At 41.6% G+C, this 25,234-nt stretch overlaps 1 protein-coding gene across 22 annotated transcripts in view; it reads right to left on the reverse strand.

The window, feature by feature from the left end:
- SGIP1 (SH3GL interacting endocytic adaptor 1) overlaps positions 1-25,234 on the reverse strand; it is a 198,500-nt gene that overhangs the window by 145,241 nt on the left and 28,025 nt on the right. The window contains exon 1 of one of the 22 annotated variants that reach the window (XM_070592703.1): positions 4,417-4,521. The exons of 19 other annotated variants lie outside the window; for them this stretch is intronic. In XM_070592703.1, the coding sequence (XP_070448804.1) occupies positions 4,417-4,471 (55 nt within the window). In that variant the 5' untranslated portion in view covers positions 4,472-4,521. Of the gene's footprint in view, positions 1-4,416; positions 4,522-25,234 lie in introns of those variants that run through there. 2 more of the 22 variants (XM_070592715.1, XM_070592722.1) reach the window with 2 other exon arrangements.

A 25,234-nucleotide genomic window follows, 5' to 3' on the forward strand; every position in this document is an offset into this window, starting at 1 on the left:
CTTTCAACATCAAGATGACCTTTCTTCAGATTGCTAGATAACCCACAGCCTTCTTTACCAGCCGTGTGAGCATGGCTGAGTGAAGGAGCGTTGAATGGACTTGGCGAGACAGAGATTCCAGTCCCATTGTCACCACTCTCAGGCTGTCCCTTCTCCTTTCTGTGAGGGGAGATTCAGAATCCCTCCTCCTCCTCTCTGAGTTCTGGGTCAGTGTTTCTCCTTTTCTTTCTGTATGATTCTGATGCCAAAGTGGTTGGTGACCTGGCTTTGTTTCCAACAAGACACCCATTAGTGGGCAATGCAGCACCTCCTCACGGTGCACCGTGGTCCCAGGTTCCACATCATCTGTGACAAGCACCCCCTAGGCAGGGTGAGAGGTCATCTCTTGTGAGCTCAGGTGGCCCCTTAGATAGAACGCGGGCAACTGAGACTTTGTGAGGCCAATTAGATCACAATACAAGAGGATTAGCCCAATTATAGTCTACTCATTTGTCTGTAATTAATGTCCTGTGCCTTTCTTCATTTGCTGAAGTAAAATTTGGTAAAAGTCTCCAGTCCTTTTTGTTTTGATGGTTAAGTGTTAAGCATGTCAGGACCAAACACATTAGGTGCCATGTGTTACTGAGACAATCATTCTCCAGTCATCAGCAGGAAACACAAAAGAAAACTCCACTTCTTTGGAGTTTTCCAACGAAGAATGTATAATAACTTGGCTTGGGCTGAGCTGAGGATGTGAGCAAAGCATTTTAAACTTAAGAGAATGCATGGACCTTAATACTTGAATTATTTTTATAGAAATGGGTGTTGCTCATACACAGTTTTTACTTATCCTTTGAGTCAATACTGGCAGACCTACTAGGAAATACCTTGTTGACAGTTATTACGTGCAATCGAAAGTAATAAAAACTACATTCTATAATAACAGTAACTGTTCTATTATAGTTCTAGTAACTGTTGAAGCTAGAATTTGATAACAGGCAGGCTGACTCCAGAGCCTTGACTCCTTAACCGCTGTACTGCCCTGCCTTATAGGAACTAATGAGTAGTTTAAATAGATTGAGCTTTTGAGTCTAACGTAGTGAGGTTTCATGGTTTATTCTCAGGTCTCAGGGTGTTTCAGTCACTAAGAAAACAAGTAATGGTGGTAAGAAAAAAGTTACAGAATAAAGTTTCTCCAATTTTTTCCATACACTTTTTAAAGGTTTGGTATCTATGAAGACTTATCTACAGGTCAGAGCTAGGAGATCGCAAGAAATGTACCAAGCACTATACTGAGTATTGAAGACAGAGCAACAAACAAAATTTTTGCTGTATATGGAGAGACAGACAGTGAACAACTAAATAATCCATCTCGTGTCAGGTGGAGAGAAAGACAGGAAAAAGCAGATTCAGGTGACAGAGAGTTTTGAAGTAGTGCGTCCTTTTTTATGTGCTGGGCTTGAGGAAGCCCTCCCCGGTTAGAAGACATCTGAGCAGAGACCTAAAGGAAGTAAGGGAATGTACTGTGTGCTGACCAGGGGAAGAAAGTTCCAGGGAGCAGGAAGAGCAAGTGCAAAGATCCTGAAGCAAGAACATGCTTGAAGGGACAGGAAACAGCAAGGACCTAATGTGGTTGGAAGAAGGTGGAGGAGGAAGTCGGAGAGATTTTGGGTCTCTGGGTTACCTAGGGATTTGTAGGCAATTGTTAGGAGTTTGGCTCTTTTTTTGAGTGAGACGGAAAGCCATTTGAGCGCATTAAAGAGTTGTGATATGATCTACCTTACATTTTAAAGGGATCGCCTTTGCTGTCATGTAGAGAATCCACAGAAGTGGGGCTAAGATGAAAACAGAGCGGATAATTAGGAGGCTATTAAAATCGACCATCTGAGAGCAGACTGTGGCTTAGGCCGGGGTGAAAGCTTCGGAGATGCTGAGGAGTGAGTGTATCTGGGATATATTCGGACACTAGAGAGAATAGGATAGTTGGTTGATTGGATGTGGTGTGTGAGAAACAGAGAGGAGTCAGGGATGAGTCAAAACTTTTGGTCAGAGCAACTGGCAGGACGAGGTCAGCACTTACTAGGACGAGGAAGAAGAACGAATGAATGGCCAGTTGTGCCTGGGTGGGGGTGTCGCCAAAAACAGTCTTTATAGGAAGAAATAACATTTGAACAGAATTGGGAATCGGTATTATACAGTTAGGGAGGGTCGTCCAGGGAGTTTGAACAAGGATGGTTCTTATTTCCATCAGAATGGGCACTATGAGCCACGGCAGATAAGAAAGTAAGGACGTTGTGAAAACTACAAGCGGTCTGTTAGGACGGGAGCAGAAGGTGTAAGACGGGGAGCCAGCAGGGCCCCAATTGTATGAGACTTTCCTGTGTGCAAGGCATCCGCGTGTCCACCACCGTACGCCCATCATCGTACACCCTAATGGGAGTGCCCAGAGACACGTAAAGGGCTGGGCTAGTGAAAAGTGGGTGAAGCTGAGCATATGTAGCCTTGAGAAAGAGTGTGCTGGGTACTGACATGGTGGGAAAACAGGGCAGTCACGGCTTCTCTTCGATTTAGCTTCTTCAAAGAGGATGAAAACAAGCAACAAAAATAACAACAAAACTTGGTTAATCCTACCAGTAATCATGTACACTATTTTAGGAACCCCACATAAAGGGAAGTGAAACCCCAGTCTCTGACACACTTAAAGAGGAAGACAGAAAGTCCTGCTCTCCTTCTTGCGTTAGATTTTCATCTAGATGATCTGGAAAACACGTGTGTGTCTCTGGATCCTTTACTTGTAGACACATCACCACATCCTCTCTGCTTCCTGCTCTGGATACTCATTCCACCATGAACAAATGCCCGGGACCAGTGAGTCCATTTGTCGCGTAAAGGGCATGGGGACACACACTGTTTGAACCCAGGCTCAGTCAGGATTTTGAGTTTCTAGGCAAGTCACTTACCATCTTTGCTTCAATACCCATTAAATAAAACAGGATAAAAATAACTGCTTTACTGGGGCTGCCCAGAGGCATAGAGGTTAAATTCCTGCGCCCCGCTTCCGAGGCCTGGCTTTGCAGGTTTGGATCCCGGGCACGGATCTAGCACAGCCTGTCAAGCCACACTGTGGCAGCACCCCACATAGAATAGAGGAAAATTGGCACAGATGTTAGCTCAGCGACAATCTTCCTCAAGCAAAAAGAGGAAGATTGGCAACAGATGTTAGCTCAGGGCCAATCTTCCTCAGGAAAAAACAAAACCAAACCACAACTGCTTTACTTAACCTCATAGGAGGAATGGGGTATATGAGAGCATTTTATAAAATGCTTCACAAAAGCTAAGGCACTTTAAACATGCAAATTATATATTGCATAAGATAAAGTTTGTGAACTATTTTTTCTTAACTCTAACCTTCCCAAGCAGCTTATAAACTCCTAACGGGCAGGACTCAATTTTTCACCCCAGCGGTTCCCACGTGAGTTGGTCATTAGCCCCATCTGGGAAGTCTTTTAAAGATACACATTCACAGACTCATGCAGATATCCTGACTCAGAATCTGCAGGGTTGGGTTCAGGAACAGGAGCTCCCGTGTGACTCAGATGACAGTCAGATTGGGGAACTATTGTCACGCGACACTGGATATTGTTCACCCCCAGTAATGCCCGTAACAGGACATGGTAGGAACTTATATCTGAAACTGAGAATGATTAAAATATAAGTGTCTCTGCAAGAGGTAAGATCTTGAAAAAGTCACACTCATTTATAAGTGACAATGTGATATTTCAGTCAGAATAGGTCTTAATAGGGAAATGATCCCTAGAAACTCATCTTGAGGCTAAAAATTAATATCTGGTCTTGAATCCTGACTTTCTACAGGAAGGGAAAGTACAGAAGAAGGAAAGAAAGGAAACTGTTAAGATGTAGCCAAGGATTGAGCCTGCTGCCGTTGTGTCCATCCTGTTCCTCCTTTATCTCTTTTTCTCTCTGGATACACAACACACACTCACACAGACAGGCCTGGATTAGTAACACCTTTCTAGATTTCTACATACATTGGCTCGTCGAATTCAAACTATTAATCATCTGAGTTCCTGCTATGCTCAAAGCCTCATTTTATGTAGAAAAGCAATTGCCTGGGATCTTGCTTACAGGAGGGAAATAAGATGAGTACACCTGTCACTGTAACACAGACGAACGATGGGAATACCCACTAGCTAAAGGGCCCCGAGACCTCTCTCCTCTGTGTGCTTCCCTTGTGACCAGTCTCCTGTGTGGTCAGAATCAGAAGCCAGGGGGATAAAATTAATTAGTTAATTTAAGCATCAAGGTTAGAGTGGATTAAAATTAGAGAATGGCTATCAAACTGAGATACAAATAGCTTAAACGAAATTGTTCAGGGTCAGTTATGAATGACAAGCATTCTTCAAGGGGTTCCTTTACCTGAAGAGGTCCTGGAATACATCACTGGATTAGTCAAGGAGACTTGAAGACGCATGTCTCTGCTGCAAGCACATGCTGTGAGCTGAGAAGGAAAGGGAGTCAGAGGAGGGACCAAGGAAGGCCCTCACGGAGGAAGTGATACTTGAAGTGGACTCTGACGGATGGGAAAAATGTTTAATAGACATGGGAGGAGGGCAGGCCCAGTGGCAGCCTGAACTCTATCTGGGAGAAAACCTCCCCTGCCAGTGTGTAGCAGTGTACAGCTAGGGTATAGCAGCTCGGTACTTATTCTAGATACTCCAGTGTGTCCCAACCCACTGGGAGTTGCCCTTCTCAAAGAATAAAATGGAGCTTCCTCAACTCTGCCTGCTGCAGCTGCACTCTGAGCACCAGGCGTGCCCCAGCTGATGCTGTGGCCCTGAGCAGGCAGCAGCCCTGCCTGGGGAGGAGGTGGTGGGGAAAACAAGACGATCACTCTCTTTGTCTAGTTTGTAATCACTGAAGGATAATTCCCAGATCCCCAACTTCAGATGGCACATGGCTAATGAGGAGGCATCTTCTTTCAAGAAGAGTTTGGCATATGGCCACTACCCGTTCCTACCTGCTTTGAGAAGAGGGATGAGAAAAAAGGAGGAAAGATCAGGAAGAGGAGAAGGAGAAGAAAAGAAACAAAACCACAAATGCTTTCAGAAAATTTAAATAGATGAATTTTTGGAGCAAAAATGGTGACTAGAAGAGGCTGGTCCAGAAGACGCCGGCATGTGAGGTAGAGCGGTGTGGTAATAAGAATAGCTATCGATTCCTTGAGTGTTTACCGTGGGCACTGGGTTCACTGTCTCTTCAAATCCTCGCCACAACCCTACAGCCTCCTCTCCAGTTTATAGATGAGGCCACTGCGGCTTGCAAAGGTAAATAGCTTGCACAGATTCCTAAAGCTTTTTAGTGGCTGAGCCAGACTGAATCCAGGTTCCTGATTCCAGAAGCCCACGTCCCTAACCCCACATTATAATAGGATCAAGCACTTAGGATCAGCGATGGGATGCTCCTTTCTTACAGTTCTTTCATTTCACCTAACAAAGAAAGGTTTCTCAGTCTTCCTCATCTTCAGTGACTCCAAATTGATACCTACCACATTAGCACCTCCTTCTCAGGAAGAAAAGTGTTAATGTTACCAAATCTCCTTCCTTGTTAACAACAACTTGAAAACAATATTTGTGATTCCAGAGGGACCCAACCCCAGGTCCCATCTCCATATCGTTACTGTCAATTCTCATTTTTTTGACCTCCATTTATAAAGAAACATCGACCCACTTTGCATCGCTACACTTTCACTCCAGCTCCAGTGCCCACATGTTCCTAGGAAGAAAAGTCTGGAAATTAAATAAGTTGTACCTTTCTCCTGGTGTCATGATAAAACTGCCACTGTCAGGGGAAGCCTGGGTCTGCTGGGAGCATGAGTAACTGATAACAAAAGCAAACTCTGTCTCTAGTTGTCTTTCCAAGACACCGGAAGACAGGTGGTTTCTGTTTAAGCCTTAAACACACAACACATATTTTATTGACTTTGAAGTTTGTCAGAATCTAACCATGGATAGAAAATAAAGCCCTCGATATGATTTTACCACAAAGTACATATGCACTGGGCGTGAACCATGCAGTTTACACAGTGTTAGAAATGAAAAGACATTAGAAATCAGACTGACCCACTCTTTCGTTTTCTCTTGGTGAAAGCTGAGGCCCAGAGGGCTGCTGGGACTCGCCTGAGGACCCACATTGAGGCACCTGTAGGATGTCAAAACACATGGCTATGACAGAAGAGACATTTACTAAATTTGTGCTATGTCTACTTGAGTTCAATTTTGAGATTTTTGACTATTTTTTAAATTTTTATTTTATTTTATTTTTTTGAGGAAGATCAGCCCTGAGCTAACATCCGCCACCAATCCTCCTCTTTTTGCTGAGGAAGACTGGCCCTGAGCTAGCATCCGTGCCCATCTTCCTCTACTTTATATGTGGGACGTCTGCCACAGCATGGCTTGACAAGCAGTGCCACGTCCACACCCGGGATCCGAACCAGCGAACCCCGGGCCGCCGAAATGGAACGTGCGAACTTAACCACTGCACCACAGGGCCGGTCCCTTGACTGTGATTTTTAAATGGCTCATTTCTAAAACAACAACAAGTAGAGAAAATTTGGGGGTGCGTCTACAAGTAAATGTAAGGTCAACTTGAATTGAAGAATGAGAAAGTTAGCCAAATGAAACAGGATGTTTTAAATGCACCTTATGGACGTGAAGGGGTTCAGAACACGCCACAGGAAGGGGTCTCTGACCTCTCCCTTTCCACCTAAAAGCAGGTCATAGAATTTCCCATGAGAAGGGTGCCCTCCCTGGATCAGGAAGAGAAGAACATTCTTATCACCGGAGACTGGCAGTCAACGCCAAAATGGACCTGTAGACACCAACCTGCTAAAACAACCCCTGATCTTCCATTAGTTTCCCCCATACATTTCCCAGTCACTGTCCCACAATTCACTGCCCTTAGCCCCAAACTGCTTTGTCTTGTCACACCTCCACAATTTACTGCTTTTTGTATAAAAAGGCACATAAGCTTTTAGACCTAATGTCTTTTTTGGGTTTTTATTTTGCTTCTGAAGACAACTGTGAACATGTAAAGGTATTAAATAAATTCATCTGCTTTACTCCTGTTGATCTGTTTTATGTCGGATTAACTCTTAGGCCGGCCACAGAACCTAAGAGGGTAGGAGGAAGATGTCCTCCTCCGCAGACTCTGGGCTGCTCTCCCATCGTTCTCAGTCCTGTGGGACATTCCCACGTGACCCAGCACAAGCTCTCCCAGCCTCTTCACAACACTCTCTCAATTCCTGGAAGAGACGTCACTCTCATCCCCATGAACCACATACAGACACAAGCCTTCAAAGCAGAAGGTCAAAATTACTCATCGTGTGATGATCAGGACTCCAGAGATGACGTCCCTCCAAGTGTTCTGTGAGCAGCAACTCTATAAACTTTTCTCCCAAAAGATGTCTTCTTTAAAAGCTCTATGGCTCTGAAAACCCACATTTTTGACAAAGTATAGCATTAAGTCTATTTTAGAATGAAAAGACATTTAAAAATAATCAACTGGCACCATGGCTTCATAAAAGAAAATATTATTTTAATTTTTAATATTATTAACATAATCTCCAAATGAATTTCTTGAGCAAGGGCAGTTGGAAACCTTAAATCAAACACACACACACACAAACACACATGCAGGCATGCAAGCACACATTCACACAAACACACATGCAGACACATGCACACACACACAGACTACGTTGTCTGAACTTTGGTTGCTTCACTATGGACTAGCATCAGTCTACAGACTCACACTTGAAAAACATAGCTGTAGGCAACAGGAGCCACTGAATGTTCTACAAAGAGGAGTAACAAGAAAAGATCTGTTAAAGAAAGACATGGCTGATGACAAAGACATGGATTAAGGACAGGTCGATAACTCTCCATGCGCTGCATATATAGCAAATCATACTCTCTATCTCCTTAAAGGATTAAAACAATCTAATTTTTCTCAATGACATATACTATAAGTGCCTAATTAAAGACTGAGAATGTATATAGTACAGAATTATGTTAAGTGATGAATAAAACATGAGGAACAACTGGAGAAGAGTACAAATAAGTTGGGGAGGTGGGAGATGCGGCAGAGGATGGAGAGGACTGGGCAGGGTGGGAACACTCCAGCAGAGACTGGACAGCCGTTGGCTAAACTAACTTCTTCCTCTTGCTGGACACACAACTAAGTTACATGTCCAAGAGTCCTTTGCAATTAGGTGTGCTATGCGACACAATGGAACTCGAGCAGAAGTGATACTGGGTACTCCCAAGCTGAGAAGCAGAGAAACGGACATGCCTCTTTCTGCTCTCTTTCCTCATCTGCCAGCTGAATGCAGAGGACTCTGAGGCCCTAGAGATGGCAGTGATATAAGAGGGAAAGAACCTGGGTCTCTGAATGAATGTGTGGGAGGTTCCTTGCCTACCAGGAATACCTGTACATGAATGAGAAAACAAGCAAATTTGTTAGTGTGAGGCCACTGTAATGTCTGAGTTTGTTACATCAGCCAGCATTACCCTAAAAGTTATGTATACCATTCTCATGCCTAAGTTTTAAGGAAAAATATAGCTTCATTGAGATATAATTTATGGACAATAAGTTTACAATTTAATGGTTTTTAGGATGTTCACAGAGTTGTGCAGCCATCACTGCTATCTAACTCCAGAACATCTTAATCACTCCACAAAGAAACCCTATAGCCATTAGCAGTCTCTCCCATTTCCCCCAACCTCCCCAGCCCTAGACAACCACTAATATTCCTTCTGTCTCTACAGATTTGCTTATTCCGGACATTTCCTATAAATGGGATAATACAATAACTGGTCTTTTGTGACGAGCTCCTTTCACTTAGCACACAGTTTGCAAGGTTCACCCATGCTGTAGCATGTGTCAATACTTCATTCCTTTTTATTACCGAATAACATTCCATTGTATGGATGCACCATATTGTGCTGTCCATTCATTAGTTGATGACCTATGGCCAAACTTTTCTTATCTTTCCTGTAGGGTCTTTAAAATGTCCTATCACCAAACTGAAGAGGAAATTCATTTCTCTAGAGGATGCACACACACATCAAGTTCTTGTGGGTTACAACTATCAACATCTTACCAAAAAATGGTTTATTTGACTTAAAATCACTCAGAAAACTTGAAACTCCAATTAGAGTGATAACATACAAAGTCCCCAAGAGTGACAAAAACAAGAGGAAAGCACATGTTTTCACACATTTTAATTCAAGAATTGTAAGGAAAAAACAATGCATTGCAGCCAAACAGTTGGGCAGCAGCCTCTGTGATGATATGCTCTTGGGGAGGAACCCAAGGACTAAACCTAATGTCAACACAAAGCAATTAAGCAGACATTAGGTATTGCTGGGTCAGGAAAAAAAGTTTATTAAAGGAATCAGCTCTCAGTGTTTTTCTAAAGATAAATCCCAGCTAGTCTAAAAATCATTAAATCTTAATGACAGAGTCAATTTGTTGGTGGCGTTTACAAATGAAATACTAACATATTTCTGTAGTCTGGAAATTTATAATTGTGATTGCCTTTCCATGTTAGAGAAGTTAAATTTCTGAGAAGATTTACAGGACACGAGTGAAACACCGCAGGACAGAAAAATGCTGCTTCTGTATTCCCTCTCTTTAGGTCATCAGCAGGACATTCACAAAGAAAGGATTGATTCTGCATGGATTACATTCATTTGATAGACACTTATCAAGCACGCCTTGTTTCCTGGGGACTCTGGTGGTGCTGGGAATACAGAGATATACAGACATTGGATTGGGAATTACAACACAATGTAGTAAGACCTGTAAAAGACTCATAGACAGAGGGGAACTTGAAAAGAATGACTAATTCTGACTGAGCTCCTGTCACCATGGAAAAGATATTGTGTTGGGACTTTAGAGATGAGTACATTTGCTGTGTGAGAAGGAGAGCAAGGAAATTCTGGATAGTGGAAATGGGCTGCACACAGATTTGGAGGCATGAAAGGGCATGGCAGGTTTAGGAAAAAGGGAGTTATGTAAGGCAGAATTATAAGGAATGCAGAAGCAGGCTGAACACTAGTTTGGGTTCAATCTATACAGGCGCTTGTATGGCAAGCTCATGAGTTTAGATTTTGTGCTTTAACTGGCAGAGAATTTGCAGATTGCTGCTTTTTTTTTTTTTTTAAAGATTTTATTATTTCCTTTTTCTCCCCAAAGCCCCCCGGTACATAGTTGTATATTCTTCGTTGTGGGTTCTTCTAGTTGTGGCATGTGGGACGCTGCCTCAGCATGGTCTGATGAGCAGTGCCATGTCCGCGCCCAGGATTCGAACCAACAAAACACTGGGCTGCCTGCAGCAGAGCGCGCGAACTTAACCACTCGGCCATGGGGCCAGCCCCGCAGATTGCTGCTTTTTAAAAGAAGGAGTGAGATAGTTGGGCTATTTAAAAATTTTACCATGAAAACATATACACACACAAAAGAATAATATAAAAATTACCATATACACATCCACCACTCAAAAATTAAGATTTTTCCATTTTTGCTTTATTTTATTTAAGTGAAAGATTTTAAAGCAAACTTGGTTTCTTTTTGCCCCTACATCTCTACATATATATATGTTCTTATCTAACCACAATCCATTTTCACATCTAACTAAATTAGTAATATTTTACTGGCATCATTTAAGCATTTGTGGACTTCAAAAACATATTTTTTTATAGTAGGTTTGCTCAAATGAGAACCCCAATTAATTTCCCATGTTACACTAAGTTGTAGTAATTCTTAAAAATCTTAGTTTGGAGCACTTTTCTTTGTGCAATTATCCTCATGCCATTGACTTACTGAAGAAACCTGGCACAATGTTTCGGAATTTGTCCCACATGTTGCATTTATCTGTTTGCTTTTTTGTTGGTGTAATTTACCCTTTTATTATATTTTTCCTGTTTCCTATAACTGGTAGTTTACTCTAAGAGGCCTAATTAGATTCAGCTTCAATTTTTTTTTAAGGCAAGAATAGTTCATAGCAGGTATTGATAACTTATATTGCATCCCATTGAGAGGCACTTAATATCTGGTTGCCCCGCTCACAGTGATGCTAAGATCGATGATCAGACTTGCTTCTAAGAAGATGACTTTTCTAGTTCTGTGTGGAAGATGGACTCTGGTGAAGCCACTGTGGTAGCAGGGAGATGAGACACTACAGTATTACAGAGGTGGTGATGCGGATGTGCCCTAAGGCAGGAATGGTAGATAAACAGAGAGAATGGTACATTCAAGAAATAATTCTGGAGTAGAATTATGGGAAGATTGGAAATTTACCACGAGTTTGAATGGGGGATGGGAGTTGGAGTAGGTGAGCAAGTGGTGAGGACAAAAGAATATAAGCTCCATGACAGCAGAGAACTACGTGTATGTTGCTCAGTACTTATCTTTAATGCTTAGTGTTGATCCTGGCTTACAGTAAGTATTTGATAACTATTTGTTAAATGCATATGTGAATGGGTGGTTGGATAGATGGATGAATGGATAGGTGGATGGATGGTGCTGAAGCTTCTAAAATAGAAAATTAGTTGGATGTTCACACTATTACTAACAGCTGAGGAGAGAACATGAAATGTCCTTCAAATATGACTTGCCTTCAGGATATTTGTCTCTTGATCGTTAGTACCTCAGGAAAATGCTTCATATTGTAAAGTATATTCCAAATTGTACAATCCAAGGATGTAAAGAAAGATCCCTTGGAATGCATAACTGGATTATAGGAATGTAGGAATAAACTGTGTGATTTTTTTTGGCCTCATGTCATATGGAAGTTTCAGAAAAGTTCTATGATGATGATAATGTGAGAATTCATGCATGCCCACTGGGTGGCATCTCACATGATAAAGTCGAGAGCATTAAAACTAATCATAGATCATAAAAACCAAAATCTGATTCCTTGACAAGATCAATAAAATTGATATGCCTTTAGCCAGGCTAATTAAGAAAAAAAGAGAGATGACACAAATTACTAATATCAAAAATGAAAGAGAGGACATTACTACAGATTCCATAGACATTAAATATATAATAAAGGAACATTATCTCTATAAATTCAATAACCTGTATAAAATGTACCAATTCCTCAAAAGGTGCAATCTACTAAAACTCACGCAAGAATACATAGAAAACCTGAACAGGCCTATATCTATTAAAGAAATTTAATAAATAATTAATAACCTTCCAAAACCACATCAGGCTCAGATGGGTTTACTGGTGAATTCTACCAAAGATTTAAGGAAGAAATTATACCAATTCTCTACAAATTTTTCAAGGAGAAAAATAGTAGAGGAAATACTTCCTAACTCATTCTATGAGGCCAGCATTACCCTAATACGAAAACCAGACAAAGACATTACATGAAAAAAAAACTACAGACCAATATCTCTCATGGACATAGATACAAAAATCCTTAACAAAATATTAGCAAATCGAATCCAATAATGTATTAATCTGGGATTTATCCCAGATGTGCAAGGCTGGTTCAACACTCAAAAATCAATTAATGTGATCATATCAACAAGATAAAGAAGAAAAATTACATGAGCATATCAATAGATGCAGAAAAAGTATTTGACAAAAGCCAACACCCATTCATGATAAAACTCTCAGAAAACTAAGAATAGAGGGGAAATTTCTCAACTCAATAAAGAACATCTACAAAAAACTTACAGCTAGCATCAGGCTAACTGATGAGAAATTCAGAGCTTTCTCACTAAGATCAGGAACAAGACAAAGATGTCTTCTGTCCACTGCCTTTCAGCATCATACTGGAAGTCTTAGCTAATGCAATAAAACAAGGAAAGGAAATAAAAGGTATACAGATTGTGAAGGAAGAAATAAAACAGTCTCTGTTCTCAGAAGACATGATCATCTATGTAGAAAATCTGAAAGAATCAACAAAAATCTCCTGGAACTGATAAGTGATTATTGCAAGGTTACAGGATAGAAAGTTGATAAACAAACGTCAATCACATTCCTATATGCTAGCAATGAACAAGTGAAAATGAAACATAATACTATTTCCCAAAATAAAATTCTTAGATATAAATCTAACACACTAAATATAAGAACTATATGAGGAGAAAAATAAAACTTTAATGAAGTTATTAAAGAATAACTAAATAGATGAGGAGATAGTCCATGTACATGGATGGGAAGACTCAGTATTGTCAAGATGTCAGTTCTTCCCAACTTGATCTGTAGATTCAATGCAATCTCAATGAAAATCCCAGCAAGTTATTTTGGGGGTATCAACAAACCAATTCTGAAGTTTATATGGAGAGGCAAAAGACCCAGAATAGACAGCACAACATTTAAAAAGAACACCACAGTTGGAGGATTGACACGATCGTACTTCAAGACTTACTATAAAGTTACGGTAGTCAAGATAGTGTGGTGCTGGCAACAGACAGACAAATAGATCAATGGAAAAGGATAGAGAGCCTAGAAATAGACCCACATAAATATAGTCAAGTGATCTTTGACAAAGGAGCGAAAGCAATGCAATGGAGCAAAGACAGTCTTTTCAACAAATAATGCTTCAACAATTCGACCACCATATGCAAAAAAATGACTCCAGATGCAGACTTTACACTCTTCTCTGAAAATGGATCATAGACCTAAAAGTAAAACACAAAACTATAAAACTCCTAGAAGATAACATAAGAGAAAATCTAGGTGACCTTGGGTATGGCAAAGAGTATTTAGATACAACACCAAAGGCATAATTCATGAAAGAAATAGTTGATAAGGTGTACTTTATCAAAATTAAAAACTTTTGCTCCGTGAAAGACAATGGCAAGAGAATGAGAAGACAGGCCATAGATTAGGGGGGAATATTTGCAAAAGACACATCTGATAAAGGACTGTTATCCACAATATACAAAAAACTCTTAAAACTCAACAGTAAGAACATGAACAGCAAGAGTAAAAACTGGACAAAAGACCTGGACAGACATCTCACCAAAAAAATATACAGATGGCAAGTAAGCATATGAAAGTATTCTCTACGTCATATGTCACTAGGGAATTGCAAATTTAAACAATAATGAGATGCCACTATGTATGTGTTAGAGTGACCAAAACGCAGAACACTGACAACACCAAACGCTGCGAGGATGAGGAGCAACAGGAACTCCCATTCATTACTGGTGGGAATGCAAAATGGTCCAGTCACTTTGGAAGACAGTTTGGCAGTTTCCCACAAAACTAAATGTATTCACGCCATACAATCAAGCAATCGCACTCCTTGGTATTTACTCAAATAAACTGAAAATTTACGTCCACACAAAACCTGCACACAGATGTTTATAGCAGCTTTATCCATAATTGCCAAAACTTGGAAGCAATCGAGATGTCCTTCAGTAGATGAATGGATAAATAATCTGTGGTCCATCCAAACAATGGAATATTATTCAGCACTAAAAAGAAATGAGCTCTCAAGCCATGAAAAGACATGGAAAACATTTAAACACATATTACTAAGTGTAATAAGCCAATCTGAAAATAAAGTTTATTAAACTTCCTTATAAAATGAATAAGTGCTGGCAATCTAATGCACAGAATGGTGATTATAGTTAACAAAACTATATTCTGTACCTGAAAGGTGCTAAGCGAGTAGATTTTAAATGTTGTCACCACGAAAAAGAAATTGTAATTCTATGATGTAACAGAGATGTTAACTAACCCAACCACAGTAATCATTTTGCAATATATATTGTACATCTTAAACTTACATAATGTTATATGTCAACTATGTCAAAAAAGTGGGAAGCAAAAGAAAAAAATAAGTTAATTAATTAAAAAAATAATAGATAATGAATATGAAGCTTACAAAAATAAAACTTTAAATACTTAGAGGTCACCAAGGCAAAGACTTTGGTCTCTAATGACAGTGGTATTTTCCCCTTTTCTTTCTTCACATAATGATTTTTCTATCCCATAGACTACTATATCTTCAGTTCTGAATGTTTGAAAGTATCTCGTGGTTTTCTTCTTTGTGAAAGAAGGTTTGGATTATCATATCCTTCCTTGCTAGCAAATTGACAGTGTTCATTGCCATTAATAGCTACCTTTCAGTGGTTGAAAGAGTGAAAGGTTCATATATGTTTTCGCCATGCTTATTTTTTAAATCTCCCCTCCTCTTTTTTTTCCTGATTAGAAAACCTGATTCAAATTGCTTTAGTGAAAATCGGAGATTTATCAGTTCACATAAATGAAAATTCAGGAATAGCACTGCCTTCAGACATAGTGTGTTCCAGGGACTCAAACGAAGCCATCAGGGCACCATGACCTTTAGCAATCAATTCTCCTTTCTCCCTGGCGACCTCCTTCTCAAGCTCCTCTATTTAGAGACTGTAGCCTCAGGCTCAGATCCTCCCAGGTTTAAGTTTGAGAGAACAGAGAGCGCCACATTCCAGTAACTCCCACGTAATTCCCAGAATTCATTCTGATCCAACCAATTTGGAAAATTGTCCATTCCCTGATCCAATCACTGTGGTTATTTCATTTTTATAAGCATCATCTAGAGTCCTGATTGGCTAGGTCTGTGCCACGTGCTCTGTGCCACATAGAGGAATGGCTAGTTCCCAAAGAAAATTTTGGATACTGTTGCTAGAAAAAGAGTAAATGCATTCAAGGAAGGCAAAAACAATAAAACATTCTCTACTTTGTACTATGTGTTCATAGTTATCCTGTTGTCATCATCATCCCTACCTCACAGATGAAAAATCGAAATCCAGTGAGTGGTGTGGTTAGGACCAAAATGCAGGTTTCCTCTCTCTTAGCTTGGTGTCATTTCACTGGACTAGAATAAATATTCATTACTCCAAAAATGAGTAAAATAACTCTTCCCCCAGTAAAAGTGTACTTTTTCCTTGCTGGATAAAAATAAAAGATTTTGGAGGCAAATATGAAAGTTCTTCTTTCCAAATTATCAGTTGTTATTCCAAATGTCTCTAAAATCAAAATGATGGATGGAATCAGAATCGGTTCCTAAGAAACTTGATGGGCCTAAGGGACAAGAATTGCTCATAATTCACACTGATCTTAAAAAGATCCCATGATTCAAACAGCAAAGCAGCTGGCAGAGTGTGCTGAGGTGGGCTACTTACCATCGACAGAGCACCCTAGCGCCCTTCTGGTAATATTCACATAGTTTCTGGCTTAAGTTCCAACATATTTGAGCTGAATGATTAATTTCCCTCAATAGAAAGAGACAATAAAATGAATCCATCTTTCACTCAATGTAATGACTGGTCTGGGTTAAACCTAACTGAAATTGTTAACAACTTAGAATCATTTATTTGAAATAAAATTTACTTTTTAATAAAATGGGTTAACAAACGGGAATGAGATGGATCCTTACAATTCAGACTAGACTATTATATTTCAGTACCTCCTGCTCTTTGCTTTCTCCTAGAAGTACAACATGGTGGAGCTAATAAAGTTTTTCTTGACAAACTAGACTTAAACTTCTACAAAGGCACAGGCTGTTCCTACCGTACTCACCACCTGGCACCCACACAGCGCCTAGCACAGGGGAGGAGCAAGAGTCTTCCAGCTTTTGGATCCCACTGTGACATACTTTGTTTTCTAGAACTCTAGGCCCAAATACCAGAAAGTGCTTCTCACTGTAATTCCCAATTTTAGAAATCTCTCCTCTTCTTCAGAGCTATCTTGTATTTTCTGCCCAAATCCTTCTCACTTGGAATTTATTTACTGCCTTGTCATTTTCATGTATCTTGTCCTCAATTAAACTGTAAGTTTCTGATGTCAGAAACCTAGGTTTATCCTTTTTATACCCCCTACAATCTAACACAGCCCTCAAATACTTAAGTTTGAATTTCTACTTGTTTCTGATGACGTGGACAGACACATCCAAGAGAAATACAGTATGATATTTAAAACAAAGAATAAATAAAACCCAGAAAATAAAAGTCCATGTAAATAGAAGGAAGGAATAAATCTTTCAGAGTTAATTAGATTTACACTTGGGCAATAAATTTGGTTCCAAGTTATCTGGTCCAAAAAGAAAAAGGGGGACACTCAAAATGACAGGCTGGATGACCACATCAGCAGAACCACCTCCCAGCTGACGGTAAACCCAAGTAAAAACCTATCAGGGGTCATTGTGATGAAAGCAAGTGGGCATAGGAGTCAAGTGGTCCTGGTTTCACATCCATTTTATGCCCCTTTCCTATTTCTGGGACTGTGGGCTGGGCATTTAAACCCTCCATACCTCACTTTCTTCATTTGGAAAATGAGGCCTTTGACCACTATGAGTGTCACCGGGTTATTGTAAGGAGTGTTATTATTAACCTAGTTACACATTAATAATAACAGTTGATACTACCCACATGCTTACTATGCCAGGCACTGTGCCTATGTGTAATATCTCATTTCCCTCTCCTCCCCTCCTTGTGAGGAAGGTGACTGTCGTGGGATGACGTAAGCGGGCTAAGGTCTCGCAGTGAGCCCACTGTGGACTGTGTGACTCTCAGTGGGGACACAATCCAAGTGAATGCCCTCATCCCTGCATGGCCTGGTGAACGTCTCCCACCACCACATTTCTACGAAAAAAATAACCAGTGCAGCATGATTTCCAACATGTACTGTTTCCTAAGGCCACGGGGCATCCTTGGAGCATCCTTGGACTAATTTGAAGAGGAAATGGCAGATGACACAGAAATCTCAAGTGTCAAAAATTTTTTGTGTACCTTTTTTGCATGTTTGTATGCATTAGCCTGGATCAGTCAGGTCAAACCACAGCTTCCTCTGAGTCTACCTCAATGAACGTTCCCTGGTTACTGGCCACAGTAACATATTGCCTGTCCAGCCTCATCCCGTCACCCTCTGCCTCCAAAGAAACGTTAGTTCCAGGTGAGGAGGAGTAAAAGAGCATTTACCATTTAAGTGAGTTACAGGAGAGTCAATGGACCGAGATTGAAGAGACTGAATTCAAGTCCAGGCATGCCACTCATTAGCCATAGGACCTTGAGAAGGTCACTCTGAAACTTGAGTGTCACTACTGCTAGAGCGAATAAGCTGGACAAGATTAGCAGTTATTGAATTGCTTCTCTGGGGACCCTGTCTCGGGGACGGCCACTTTAGGGTAAGGAGGAGATTAAGACGTTCTCAATCCCTAACTTAAACCTGGGCGACTCCAGTTTTATTGGTTTTTATTTACTGGATGTTGACTTTAATCGGGTTTAAAAAGGGCTTCTGACTCATTGAACTAGATGATTGCTAATGTTCCTGGTTTAATGATCTCAGAATGTACATCCATTCCTGGCTGGACCGGCTGCCCTAGGCAGGGCTTCTGTGTTACACTAGTAGTAAGCGTAGTAGGTTTATTAAGAGAAGAGCGAAGGAAGAGACTTTCTTCCTTCTCTTTGCTAACGTCTGAAAAGTAAAATATTTCAAATGATATTCCTTCTCTGAAACTAGCCAATAGATGGCCACAGGAAGACGTTAGTTTAAGTGAGACCAGATGAACCGGGAAATTATTTACTGCTTCCAACAAATTAGCTGGAGGGAAAAAATAACCCTTTCTCCCCTTTAGCACTGTGGGGAGAAAGTAAACAAAACATTCCATCCGATGTGATTCAGAATTTCCCAGACGCTGAGCCAATCAGCCCGCTGGAGAGCTCTAAACCACCAGGACCTTCCTGAGCATCCTCAAAGCACAGAGTCGTCTCTTGGGAAAGAGGCAGTGGCAGAGGGGACTGCACGCCAGGCTCGTAGGCAGGAGAGCTGGTCACGGTGTTTCTGCTGCCTCTCCTTGTTTGCTATTGGGCAAGTCACTTTCCTCTCTGGTCTTGGTTTCCAAATCTGCTAAAGGAAGATTCTGGACTAGCTATGTGTTACTAAACCCCTTCTTCTTACAGCATAGTGTGTTTCTCCAAACAACCCAGGAGTCAGCCAAATGGACAGCCCAAAGTCCTCTGGCCTGGGTAACACTTCTCAATATTGAAGTGGAAATGCCTTGCATCCCAACCCCGTAGGCCACGACGCCCGCCCACTGACCCTCCCCTCAGCTCCTCCAAGGTTTGCTATGGGGGCTATATTCCTCTTAGGCATTTCTTGTTCAGATTGACATATTTACAGCAAATTCTTGATGTTGCATTTTTCCTTTCACATCTAATTTTTTTCTCTCTACTTCATATTAATGTTTCAGGAAAATAACTCTTTTTTTTCAATTTTCTCTAAATATAACATATTAAAGAACAGTGGGTAATAGACTTTAGCAACAACAACAAATAGGGAAAAACAAAGGAAGGGGAGCAATTACTCAAAACTGAATTTTAGATATTTGTATTCCTAAAAATCGCAGATGGCCTAGTGGTTAAGTTCAGCGTGCTCCCCTTTGGTGGCCTGGGTGGCCCGGGTTCGTGGAGTCAGATCCCGGGTGTGGACACTCGTCAGCCATGTTGTTGAAGGTCCCACGTACAAAATAGGGACTATCGGCACAGATGTTAGCTCAGGGCTAATCTTCCGCAAGCGCAAAAAGAGGAAGCTTGGCAACAGATGTTAGCTCAGGGCTCATCTTCCTCAGCAAATTAAAAAAAAATCACACGTCATTATTATCAGAGAGAACCTTTCCCCTGCCAACTTTCCTCCGGACCCCTAAAGCTCTCACTCTGCTACACATCCTCGCTCACTCTGTCTTTTCCAAGTCCCCTCCTGGCAATACCTGGATGTTGAAAATTTTTCCAGCTTCATTTTATAGAGCAGTTCGGCTCTCTCTTTCTTTTCAGTGTTTCTCCTTGGCCAAGCCCTGGGCTAGTTTTCCATATTTAGAAAGGGCCAAAGTATCATTTCTAATTGATCTCTCTATGCTTCCGTTTCCTCCTCTGGAAGATGGGAAAACTCCTATTTCTGTGAGACTTTGTGAGGTGATTCCTGCTCGGTGCCCCAACGGCGCCCGGGACACACAGGGCCTCAGCTACTGTTAGCTGTTATTAGCTATTGGTACGTGCGACGCTACAGAAGCTTTCAGGACTGTTTTGAGGGTTGAAGACAAAGTGTTTCATGCAGGGCCCGCCTCGTGGAAGGCATGTGAAAACAGGAGACTGTGTCAATACTCACTGAGGGCTTCTCTACGCCAAGTGCTTGTCATAACAGCCCAGAGAGGTGGGTTCTCTTATTCTCAGCCCACAGACGAGGAAACTGAGGCATAAAGAGGGTAAGCAACTTGCCTAAGGTCACATAGCTAGTTGGTGGCATGATAAGATTTAAAGTCAGGCAATAGGGCTTCTGCGTTTTTGCCCACCATGTTGTCCTGACCTTTTTTTTTCTTAGTAGCATTCAAAAATAAATGAGGACAGAAGGTTCATTCAATGCATATTCTAACTGTATGAATTCGTATCCAGGAACAAATTCTCTTAACATACTTTTAAAAGGAGTTTTGGGCAGTTCACTAGGTCTTGCGGGAATGTTATCAGGATGTCTGGTTGGTTGTTTTTTAATTGCTGAGGTAAAATTCATCTAGTGTCTAAACAGAGGAACTACGCTGCACAATGCTGGCGAAAATCATGACTTTTCAACAACTGGATCAAGACAGTGTTGGACTCCAGTGTTGCCTCTACTTGTTTAAGTGTGTCAGCTGCAAGGACGACCTCACCAACTGAGCTTGCGAACTATGCGGGTGGACCTGAGAAACGTTTAGTATTTCAATCAAGCAAAGTCAACTACAACGTCACCCTGGCCCTGATTTCATAGTCACACAATTGTTCCTGGCCTGCATTGTAATGAAGCATCGATGATCAGCTACCCAGTAAAGAGTGAAGTGAAAATTATTCTTCTATATTCAAACCAAAGATTTTAGAGGTCAGCTTCAGGGACGGCTGATCCAGTGAGGGAAAGGAGAGGGCTGGGGCCTCCAGGCTCCCGGCGGTAGTTGCGCGCTGAGATGCTCTATTGTCCTTCTTGAATTGAAGGCCATTTATTGGGAAGTGGATATAGGCAGACACTTGGTTGGTTGCCAGCCCAGCGCCCATTCCCTCTCTCCCAGTCACAACACATTTCCTCTTTCCAGCATAACCTGGACTGTTTTCAGATATCCACTCCTCATACATCCATGTGTTTCAAGGAACACTAACCCCCTCCTCTTGGCTCCAGCAAGTGGACCCTGAGAAACCTGATTAAGCTAAGCCAATCACAGTCATCTCGATCCCCTGGCTAAGCCATGGGCTAGGAATAGACCTGTGACATGACTAGAGACGAAGAAAGCCTAGATCGTTGATGCTGCTGCAGAGTCACGAACTCTACTGCTCCTGGAGCCTGCTTTTGATTTTCTCTGCTTTTTCAATTATGGAAGACAATAAATCTCCTCATTGTTTAAGGTAGTTTAAGCCAGGCTTTTCTCCTATATGAAGCTCCGTGCATTCTAAGTCATAGCATGCATGTGTGCACTTGTGCAAGCTTGTGTCAGTACATGTGTTAGGAAATCAGGGTAAACCAGACTGCTTTCAGGGAAAGGTGGGAACTCCACTGTAAACAAGGATGAAACAGAAATTCAGGATCTGCTCCACAGCTGAAACACAGCAAACCGGTCGGCTAGCTACCCAAAGGGTGGTCCATGCGCCAGCAGCATCAGCGTCACTTCTGAGCTTATCGGAAATGGAGAATCTCAAGCCCTACTCATGACCTACTGCACCAGAACATGCATTTTAACTGGACTGATGGTGTTTCCTATACAAAGGAAAGTTGGAGAAGCATTATCCTAGGACAGTTGAGTCCTGGGAGAGAAGTAGAAGGGAGGGCCCAGCAACAGGGTCCCCAGGGATCTCTTGAGGAGTTTTCAAGGCTCAGCTTTCTTCCCCTTTCCCTTGTCCCCAGCTGGAGGGAAGGACCTGGAAGTCATTTACATGTGCCAGCCTCTCTCCAAAGATGTTTCTCTTTGACTCTTTGGAACCAAATTGTAACACCTGCATGGTAGGGTTCTAGGACTAGTCCTCTGAAGCCTAGGTGACAAATGATACCTCTCCCTGATGTGATGGCTGCTGTAGAGGGCTCTTAACAAACAAACGGAACCCACAACCCAGCCATCACTTGTGAATTCAACTTAGGCCAAGAAAAGCCAAATTGGAAGGAAGGGCTAATGCATAGCTGCCAGTCTAGCACACTGGGTATAGCAGATGCTCGGGCAGGACCTGGGACATAATTTGTGGGCTTGGTGCAAAATGAAAATGCAGGGTCTCCTGCTTAGAAGTTATTATGAATTTTAAGAAGGCCACAGCAGAGCACTAACCAAGTGCAGGGCCCTTCTAAGCATTATGCAACTGCCAAGGGGGCACACCCATAACCCAGCCCTGCTCTCAGGATAAACGAGCAGGACAGGAATGAAGGCAGGTGTCTCTACTTTCAGATAACCTTTTGCAATAAAAAGAAATTATCATTGGAACAGGTCTATGATTGGTTTATGGTAAATAAGGCTCTGTGATAAAACCATTCATACTAAATATCATTTCTTCACTTCTTCATTTAAACTTACCACATCCAAGCCATGATGCTAGTTTCTTGGATAGAAATTTTTTTAAGACAAGACATCCCCATCCTCAGTGGCTCACATTCCAGTGGGCAAACTAACATGAAAAGAGGCCTGTAATCTGAGGCCGTGGATTGTTACAAATGGAAGAATCCAAAAAGTATTAAGTATTGAAAGTGACTCAGAAATCCATAAAACCTAAGTGTATTCTATAGATTATTAAGTTCTCCTCCTAACAAAAGTCATTTTTGTGTGTGGCGAGCTTTTTAAATGACGCGAAGAAGCAGGCTGTTCTGAGATCCCACAAGTGGAGTTTCTGGTTGAGGGAGAAGGGGCATCATTTGCCGACATGGAAATCGTGTCTAATGGGTACCTACCTATTTTTCTCTCTCATGAAATCTGGCCCCTCCCCCTCCTTTTCGTCACTATCTCCTCCCCAAACATCTATCCCAAAGCCATTGCCAGAGGTGGGCAGACCAAATGAAGACCCGTTTTCCTGATGTTTTTGGAGAATGTTTGGCAAAGTCTGAGAGACTCAAACTTGTGTGTAAGAGAGAAGGGAGAAATCTGTATTTCATGTCAGCCTCGAATTAAAAAGAGAAAAAAAGAGGGAGCTTAATTTAGACCTTTCAAATCCCAGCAACAGGGAGCCATTTTCACATCTTTGAGCACCAAATTGATCTGACCTCTTGCGGAGGCTTCTGACGCACGCTGCCTTTGGCCAGGGCAGCTCATTGATTAGCAACCTTGGCCATGAGTGTGGAGTGGGAAAGTTCCACAAGCCTTACATCACAACCATTTGTACAAAAACGTAAAGCCATTTCACCGATTCAGATACAAAGTTTACCCTTGACATTTGGATGAGAATGCCCAAATTATAATCACCACTCCAGAGAATAACAGAGCGTGTTGAGATGTGGATGCTGGACACGCAGCTAGCTCTATTCTCTTACTGACTGCCACCTAAATCCCTGCATCCCGAAGTGGGTGACTCATATTCACACCTTAGGAAACCTACACATTGCTCCTGTTGCAAACCTAAAATGTATCGTATGAATACTAGAAACCTGGATGTTAAGCTTGTAAATATCAAGATTCTACTACCCTTGTTTGTCAAGCATCGACTCAGAAAACATAATTTAACCAGATTGACATTCTTTTAAATAACTGGAATTCACATGATCAAGATTTGGCTTTTCTGAGGAAGAAGCTTTTAAGTAAAGTAAAAATATTAACCTTGAAAAACCAAGAGGGGTACAGTCTGAGACATCTTGTGTTACGGATCATTTTATCTGTAAGAGATGTACTCACCCTTTAGAAAACACTTTCTGATCCGCACGCTCATTTGAACAGGGCCCAGCTGGCACCAGAAGTAGGGCATCTTGCACAAATCATCCCGTGACTTGTGGGTGGGGGAGGGGGAGTTCTGGAGCCTTGGTTTTAAAGGGTACCAGCGACACATACCCAATGCTATGCTTTGCAAGGAAGCTGGGCACACAGCCTGCCTTCCTCCATCTCCATTGCAAGCCTGGAAGCATGCCTGTCTAGGCTTTTGTGAATTTGAACCTACATCAGGTTGAGCCAACTCAATCAGTGGGGAAATACAAATGCCCACTTCATTTTTATTCAGCTGATCAGAGGCTGCAGTGCATAGCTTCCTAGGACAGTATGCCAGAGAAGCCCCAGGCAATAGAGCTTCCTTAGAGAAGGCACATCATGCCGTTAGCCATGCAGCATTTCAAGAGTCAGAGAAGACCCAGCAAAGGAGAAAGAGGAGCTCCAGCGCGGGCAAGGTCGTTATCACTTAATGCCCAAACACAAGAGCACATCTACTTATAAACAGCTGGTGAGCATCTTACGGGGGATTATGAATAAACTGGAGCTGAATCCAAAGGGCTACCCATTTCTAATAAGATGCTATTGTGTTCCATTGACTGTACAGTCTGACTTAGGAGTTTAATCTCATTCTTGGGGTTAGTCTGGTGACATAATCAGTGTTTTCCTATGTTCTGCAGTGATGTGAGAGGTAGTGGAGTATAATGCTGAAGATTGCACACTTTGTAATCCCTGGATTTGAATCCTGGTTTAACCATGTTCTAGCGTTTTTATCTTGGGGAAATTACTTAATCTCTCTGGACCTCAGTTTTTCCATCAATAAAATGGGCATAATATAGCACCTACCTGACCATGCTGTTGTAATGGTTCAATGAACAAGGTATTGATAGAGCATGTCAGAATAGGGTCTTACACACAGACAGGGTTTCCTCTTCCTCCAGTCTGTAGGAGAAACGGCCAGCGCTAGGATTTGGCCAATTCAAAATCCTTCTTTGATTTCATCGATTTTATTCTTCCTTAAGTGTATGAAAACAAAGGAACTATAAGACCGCAGAGCTGCTAAATTGGTGCCACTGGGGTTTAAAGAATGCTGACATGATATGGGACGAAGTAGTCAAGAATACCCTTGTGGAAGGGAGTCATATGTTAATTCAGCAAATATTTACGAAGTGCTCCTTGTGTGCCTGGCATTGTGATCATGGTTGGGATACACCCTTCTTTTTTTTTGAAGAAGAAGATTAGCCCTGAGCTAACATCTGCCACCAATCCACCTCTTTTTGCTGAGGAAGACTGTCCCTGAGCTAACATCTGTGCCCATCCTCCTCT

This window comes from Equus przewalskii, chromosome 24, assembly GCF_037783145.1.
Source record: "Equus przewalskii isolate Varuska chromosome 24, EquPr2, whole genome shotgun sequence".
NCBI classification, from domain to species: Eukaryota; Metazoa; Chordata; class Mammalia; order Perissodactyla; family Equidae; genus Equus; species Equus przewalskii.